The 8,569-nt window shown below is 38.7% G+C and overlaps 1 protein-coding gene across 1 annotated transcript in view; it reads left to right on the top strand.

Annotated features, from left to right (window-relative positions):
* The window catches only part of LOC119474775 (nucleolar and coiled-body phosphoprotein 1-like), a 111,290-nt gene that overhangs the window by 37,761 nt on the left and 64,960 nt on the right, over nt 1-8,569 (top strand). Inside the window, exons 5-7 of the mRNA XM_037747056.1 lie at nt 4,735-4,800; nt 5,452-5,517; nt 7,333-7,416. Coding sequence (XP_037602984.1) covers nt 4,735-4,800; nt 5,452-5,517; nt 7,333-7,416 — 216 coding nt within the window. The remainder of the gene's footprint in view (nt 1-4,734; nt 4,801-5,451; nt 5,518-7,332; nt 7,417-8,569) is intronic.

Here is an 8,569-nt window from a genome sequence, read left to right on the forward strand (position 1 = left end):
TTCCAGTAGTTGAATGTAACTAAGTACATTTACTCAAGAACAAATTTGAAGTATCTGTACTTTACTTTCCATTTCATGGTACTTTATACTTCTATAGTTATACTCCACTTCATCTCAGAGGGAAATATTGTACTTTTTACTCCACTACATTTATCTGACAGCTTTAGTTACTACTCAAATGAAAATTTAGCATAAAAAACACATGAAAACTTTAAAATATGATGTAGGTATTGTATTTTATTAAAGTACCCAACAGTATATCAAATTTGAGCTTAAACAATTAGTCAATTGTTATTTTCATGCAAAAATGCATGAAACATTTCATAGTTTCAGCTTCTCAGATGAGAAGATTTGCTGCTTTTTCTCGTCTTAATTGACCGTAAACTGAATAATGTTGAGGTTCAGACTGTTGTGGCTATTTTCAGAATATTTACAAACCAAACAAACAATCAATTAATGGAGAAAATCATCATTAATATTTTACATTAATGCATGAGTAATAATAATTAACAATAGAATATGTAATAAAACAGCCACAGTGGACATTTTTATACTTCTAATTCTTAAAGTACATTTTCCTGATTATACTTACATACTTAAGTAAAAGTAACATTTTCAATGCAGGACTTTTACTTGTAACAGAGTATTTGTACAGTGTGATAATAGTACTTTTACTACTTAAAGGATCTGAATACTTCCTCCACCACTGATCAGTTCTAATTTAACCAGCAGTTTAACATTTAAGAACAGGCTAGAGAAATTCAGATACTGTCCACTCAGTCTGTTACCTGCCAGCTTGTGACTATTTTATTGATTTATTGATTATCTGCTAAAGATATATTTTATTGGAATTTGTTTCTTTTGGGAAGTGATTTAGTAAAATGGGATTTCTTTTTAAAGTCACTGCTGTTCTGATTGTATTTCTGGGTTGTTTTTTAAATTCTAAATTATATAATTATTTATCTAGTTGGCCACAAGAATGCTTCAAACATTTTATCCCTCATTAATGCTAATGGTCATTGTATTTTACATCGTTGGAAAGCCTGTTTATTTACCTTCACAATGATGTCCAACTTGTAAGGATCATGCATTTGTGAGATGAGCAGCACAGCTGATTATGTGGGGAGCGCCCAAGAAAAATGTTCCAAAATGCTCTGCCAAAGGTAAACAGTGTATTCTCATAAGGCTACCAGGAAGCCTGCAATGACTGCCCTTCACCGTCAGGCCCGTTGGCGCTGGTGTCGACAACACAGACAATGGAACCTGAACATGTGGGGGAATGTCATGTTCAGTGATGAGTCCAGGTTCTGTCTGCCAAAGTTGGATGGCAGGATCAAAGTATGGAGACGACGTGGATAACGCTATGCTGATTGTTGCACCGATGGAGTAACAGCTTTTGGTGGGGGCAGTGTCATGGTGTGGGGGGGGGGGCATCTCCCTCACTGGCAAAACAAGGCTTGTCATCATTGAAGGCCATCTCAATGCAGTGAGATATCGGGGTGAGATTCTGCAGCCAGTGGCGATCCCATATCTCCACAATCTGGCACCTAACTTCATCCTCCAAGAAACAACGCTCGCCCCCACAGAGCCAGGGTTATCACAGACTACCTCCACAATGTGGGAGTAGAGAGAATGGAACGGCCTGCCAAGAGTCCAGACCTCAACCCAATTCAACACTTGTGGGATCAGCTTGGGCGTGCTGTACGTGTTAGAGTGACCAACACAACCTCGTTGGCTGACCTGCAACGAATCCTGGTTGAGGAATGGAACGCCATCCCACAGCAACGTGTGACCAGGTTGGTGACCAGCATGAGGAGGAGGTGCCAGGCTGTTGTGACTGCGTATGGATCTTCCACCGCTACTGAGGCTCCTGACGGTGTATTAAATGAATAAAGTGTAAAATAGCCAATATGTCTTGTTTCTTCCTTGTTACTGATAGAGAGTTCAATCATCCAATCCACCAAACAACTCAAAACAAGAGTCAACACCAACAGGAGAATACACTGTTTACCATTGACAGAGCATTTTGGCAAATTTTTCTTGGGTGCTACCCACATAATCAGCTGTGCTGCTCATCCCACAAATGCATGATCCTTACAAGTTGGACATCATTGTGAAGGTAAATAAACAGGCTTTCCAACGATGTAAAATACAATGACCATTAGCATTGTAACAACAGAGAAATAATCCACCAAACACAAGTTTACCAACTTTCTTTTTCCAGTATATATATATATACACATCTCTTTCTCTCAGAGAGAGAGAGATGTGGGAGGAATGTCTCTCTCTCTCTCTCTCTCTCTCTCTCTCTCTCTCTCTCTCTCTCTCTCTCTCTGTGGGAGGGAGGGATGGGCTCCAGCAGGTAAATTCCTGCTTGTTTTCATTTTTGTTTTCTCTTCAGTCAGTAGCCTTGTGACGCAGTTTTTTCCCACCATCTAAAAGGTATTGTAACTACTTTATTACTTTATTAATCTTATCTCCAGAGTCTGTGTAACATCCGTTTATTCAATTATTGCATTTAATTCCGAACAACAACAAAAATAAACAGAAAACTGGTCAGAAAAGCGTTTTTATTTTGTTATTTTTAATAAGGCTGACAGTGCAGCGCTTTATGTAGGCCCACTGTTTTCTCCATCTTAAAATAGTCTAATAAACCAGATGAACAAGTCTCATTTATGTTATTTGGTTTTAATTCAACACTATGATCAACATCCATTCAGCGTCGGTAATATGGAGTAGAACCTGCATCTGATTATTTGATTAGGAGTCAAATGTGACGTGTTACTGTTTTCTTCGTCTTTATATCGGTAGTCTGAGAAACAAAGCAAACAATCAATCTACTATTTAGTCGTTTCACTGAGTGAGAAAAAGCAGAAACTCCATTTCTCCACTTTAAGACGATAAAAGAGGGATAACTGGGCTACTTTACAGAGACAACTTTTACTGAACTTCTCTGATACTGAGATATATACAGTATATATGTATATATATATATATATATATATATATATATATAGGTTTAGATAATCGTTTATCATTCTATCTTTTTTTACCTGCTTACATACTTGAGTTGAGGACACACCTGTGCACATGCACGTACAGTTTCCTGGTTATGAGTCTTTTCCTGATAAGGTGAAACATCAGCATGCAGATGCAGCTACCAGGTGAACACTGAGTTCTAGTGTAAGCGACCTGGGTGTGTGTGAAAGAATAAAGTCGTCCAACTCGTTCTGGGTTTTCCTCATAACTTTAGTGAACTCCTGAACACAGTTCAATTAAGTCATCTCCCTCTGCTCCCTCACTGCCAACCATAAACCACTCCTTTTTCTCTCTCTCTCCTCCTCTTCTCTCAACACATAAAACTCCCAGAGCCCTGAACAGCACCGACTAGCCGACAATATGTGATACCAGCAGTAACTGACAATATGTGATACCAGCAGTAACTGTAATATGTGATACCAGCAGTAACTGTAATATCTGATACCAGAATATCTTAACATTAATGTAAACACTAAATATGTGTAAACAAAATGGAATAGAGCAAATCAATAATATATAACAAATAACAAAACAATTTCAGTCTTACACTAACAACATTAGCATTGTAACTAAGGTTCACGTATTCTCACATGCAGCAAGTTCTTCAGTTAGAGGATCTGGAACCTGCAGATATTGAAGTTGACTTGATGTAACTGTACTGTCAGATCAATGTGATTAGTCATTGATAATTTGTCTCAGTCCTAATGCATTCAGTGACTACTGAGGAGACCTTTATAATAAACTAATAATAATCTAATAATAATAATAATGCATGTTAAAGTGAGGAGTGGGGTAACTGGGCTACTTTACAGAGTCAACTTTTACTGAACTTCTCTGAGGCCTGAGGCCTTAAAGGGACTATTTGTAACTTTGTACGCGCATAAATGTAGCTGCCTCTCCAACTCTGCCTGCCTGCCTTCGCTCAGAGAGCGCGCGTTCACAGCTCGCTCCACCTCTAGACGTGAACGCGCGCTCACTCCTCACTGCAGAAGAGTTAGTTTAGCTCTGAGAATATCTAGTGAATGCACAGTGGACGTTTGTGCAGAAAAAAATGCTGCAGCTCCTCCAGACCAACAGAGGTTTCCCGTGTCTTGTGAAGTAACGGAGCTCCTTAGCTAGTAACGTTACCCTCTCGTTACCGACCGGGTGCCGGTGTCTCCTCTGCTCTCTCCGGCTGCGGGAGGAGAGAGCAGGGAGACACGCTGCAGAGCCCCGCTGCCTCAGCCTGCACTTAGGCAGGAAAAGCCAACACTAGGATCAGATCTAAATCATGTTCATGGAGAGACCTTCGTCTGGTCAGCTAACATTACTGCCAAGCAGCTGAAATATAGAGTGATATTGTGGTTTTAGCTGACGTGTGTCTCCTCACTGTTTTGAGTGATGCTCGTTCAGGTATATTGAGAGCGAGCAAGCGCGAGCCCGACGCTGACTTTCGTTGATTTCACGGCCACAGGTGTCGCTGTTAAGAAGCATTTCTGAAAGTTACAAATAGTCCCTTTAAAGGACTGATTTTCAAAATACTATACATCAACCACACACACACACACACACACACACACACACATAAATATATATAAAGTTGCTTTAACAAAAGTTCAGTCATTTAAATGAAAAGAAAAAATTAAAAATGTTCTTATTCTCTCTTTTTTGTGTGTCTTGTATTGAATAATCTCATTTGTTTCTCTCTTGTACCAGAAGTGAAACAGAAAGCAAAGCTTCCTCTACAGCCATGGAGGTCCCCAGGCTTCTCGGGGCAATAAGGTAAGCTTTAATAGAACCTTTAACACACACACACATGCACACATTTTTTGACAACTGGTTTAAAAATATCGTCTTATTAGTAACCTCTAATCTCTGATGGCCTCCTTCTGAAATATACAGATTTTTTATTGAAATACTAAATTGTTAAAACTCCAAAAAATGTAGTCGAACATATTCCAGCTCTTTGCTCCAGTGTGTCCCTTTGACAGATCCACGTAAGTGTCTTGTAGGTAAAGTGTGTTTTTCTTATGATCACATGAATAACAGAGAGTTTATTATCAGAAGGACACTGTTACTCTACCAGATATCTTAAATATCTGTTAACAAAGTGATTGTTGGAGCCATAATGTAGTTTGTTTTATTTGATCCTTCCTTCAACACAAGGTGACATGCAGTTCTGACATTGACCACAGGGTGGAGCATTAATGTAGGAAGTGTATATAGGTAAACTCCTCAGGTGATGACAGTCAGGTGTGTGAGACGGGACTGTTCACAGAAAGTAGCATCATTTTCATTTCATGTTGTACAGTCACACATCACATGTAGAACCTCTTCTGCTTTATTCCACACCCTGTTATCATGTTTGAAATCAAGTTGGTTTTAATGTTTATTTTATACTGATGAAGTAACAGTAACTATCACTTGCTGCAGGCCTGAAGGTCCAGACAAGAATCCAGAGGCAGATGATGGTGGTTTGGTCCAGTCTCCATACCGTCCGTGAGTCTAATCTGTTAACCTCATAAACATTCTTTCCCACTCTTTTTGAATATATCCTGATGAAGCTGTGAACGTCATTAAAACCTTTCCAGCATGGTTACATTCATCTTTTCTGTCGCTGACAGACACTAAAGTCAGTAAAATCATCTTCCTTTTCTTGTAGATCAGAACAGCTGTGAATGTTTGGGCCTTTACATCCTTATAATACTCATATTGTCCTAGAATGATCCCACATGATGGAGTTAAAGTGGGAACTACTTTAAAAAGATTGTAGAAATCATTGAGTGGGAACAGAATCTACTTTTACTGAACTTCTCTGATGCCTACTTGGTAGTTTCTGTGTCTGCATGTCTAATAATCTAATCTCCCATCCTGGTGGTCTTTCTCTCTTGTCTACTAGATCCTGTACCAGTGATACGTCCTCTGACTCCGGTGTGTCCATGAAGAGTGATAATTCAAATGATCGCTTCATTGATTTCCCTGCCAAGTGAGCTTTAATTAACATTAAAATGTAACTGCATTGATTGACACGGTTAAGGTTAAATAACATACTTGGTTAAAACTACAGTCGGCAACTTTTCTCATTTTCCAGCTAAACCGTGCACTACAAGATGATTCTGAAAACATCTGAGGAGAGAAAAAGGCATTAATGTAACATAATATTGATTCATATTTGATCAGCGCTGCCTAGTTTGACCGTTTGGTCGGAGTTCATGAGTGATTGACAGCTGCTCAGAGACGGCAGACTCCAGATCAGCTCTGATTGGTTGATTTCCTCCGGTCTGTGAAATCCTGCAGATGCCGTTAGGAGCACCGGAGGACACAGAGGAACATGATTTTTGTCAGATTACCTGTTTCATGTACTACTGTCACGATATAGTGATCATCTTATAATAATAACTTTTTTTAATCATATTTGGTCCATTTCTACCCACTGCAGCTTTAAATTTCAGGGTTTAGATTATCGTTTATCATTCTATCTTTTTTTTACCTGCTTACATACTTGAGTTGAAGACACACCTGTGCACATGCACCTACAGTTTCTTGGTTATGAGTCTTTTCCTGATAAGGTGAAACATCAGCATGCAGATTCAGCTACCAGGTGAACACTGAGTTCTAGCAACATTAGAGTTGTAACTAAGGTTCAGTTGTTGTTTTTCTGCGTGGCATGACGTCATACAGAGTTTAGATTATGATGTTTGCTTATCACAATAATCATTACATAACCTCTTTTGCTTTATTCCACACTGTTATCCTGCTGCTTTTGCTTTTAATGTTTATTTGTATACTGATGAAGTAACAGTAACTATCACTTGCTGCAGGCCTGAAGGTCCAGACAAGAATCCAGAGTCAGATGATGGTGGTTCCGTCCAGCCTCCAGACGATGTGTGAGTCTAATCTGTTAACCTCATAAACATTCTTTCACACTCTTTTTGAATATATCCTGATGAAGCTGTGAACATCATTAAAACCTTTCCAGCATGGTTACATTCATCTTTTCTGTCGCTGACAGACACTAAAGTCAGTAAAATCATCTTCCTTTTCTTGTAGACCAGAACAGCTGTGAATGTTTGGGCCTTTACATCCTTATAATACTCATATTGTCCTAGAATGATCCCACATGATGGAGTTAAAGTGGGAACTACTTTAAAAAGATTATAGAAATCATTGAGTGGGAACAGAATCTACTTTTACTGAAATTTTCTGATGCCTACTTAGTATGAGTAGCAGTAGTAGGTAGTTTCTGTGTTTCCATCAGTGGATGTCTAATAATCTAATCTCCCACCCTGGTGGTCTTTCTCTCTTGTCTACCAGACTGAGTACAGAAAACGTCATGAGGAGGCGTCGCAGATATTCAAAAACTCACCCTCCTGATTCCAAAGAAGGATCCTCTCACATGTAAGTTTTTATTAACATTTAAATGTAACTGCATTCATGAACATTTTGCACACACACAGTTGGGTTAGGTAAATAATAATAGGTTAGGTAAATAAGGTTATTATATATTATAACTATTTATTAACTGATTAAACACTTGAGTTGAGGACACACCTGTTCTGAGTCTTATCTGGGTTGTGAAAGGTGAAATATCAGTGTTCAGATGCAGCCACCAGGTTTGTTACTAAAACACTGAGGGGTGAATTCACAAAAGGATTGTGCGGCTTTTGTAGCCGCTAAACCTGCACAAATAAGACAAAAAGAAACTCTCAAAGAGGGTGAAATACACCCGTAACTGTGCTGCTTAGCCAACAGCGTCTCGGTGCTCTTGTGATAATTACACATATTTGCATAGAAAGGAGCTCAAAATGGGTCCTCTAGGAAAAAGTCTAGGTTCTGTGTCTGTTCAGAAAATTTAGTCATGTGGTCTCGTTGTAAATTTCAAAGAAAGCCACCCCTCTCCTAAAAAGAAGTACGTTTTTACTGACATTAAAATGTTGCCTCATTATGAACATGTTGTACAGTCACACATCACATGTAGAACCTCTTCTGCTTTATTCCACACCCTATTATCATGTTTGAAATCAAGTTGGTTTTAATGTTTATTCTCATACTGATGAAGTAACAGTAACTATCACTTGCTGCAGACTGGAAGATCCATACATGGATCCAGAAGCAGATGATGGTGGTTCGTTCCAGCCTCCAGACGATCTGTGAGTCTAATCTGTTAACCTCATAAACATTCTTTCACTCTTTTTGAATATATCCTGATGAAGCTGTGAACATCATTAAAACCTTTCCAGCATGGTTACATTCATCTTTTCTGTCGCTGACAGACACTAAAGTCAGTAAAATCATCTTCCTTTTCTTGTAGACCAGAACAGCTGTGAATGTTTGGGCCTTTACATCCTTATAATACTCATATTGTCAACAGAAAAGTTTATTTTTTGACAACTGGTTTAAAAACAACATCTTATTAGTAATCTCTAAACTCTGATGGTCTCCTCCTGAAATATACAGATATTTATTAAAATACCAAACTCCAAAAGAGACCATTCCAGCTCTTTGCTCCAGTGTGTCCCTTTGACAGATCCATGTAAGTGTCTTGTAGGTA

This window comes from Sebastes umbrosus, chromosome 16 (genome assembly GCF_015220745.1).
Source record: "Sebastes umbrosus isolate fSebUmb1 chromosome 16, fSebUmb1.pri, whole genome shotgun sequence".
Lineage (NCBI taxonomy): Eukaryota > Metazoa > Chordata > Actinopteri > Perciformes > Sebastidae > Sebastes > Sebastes umbrosus.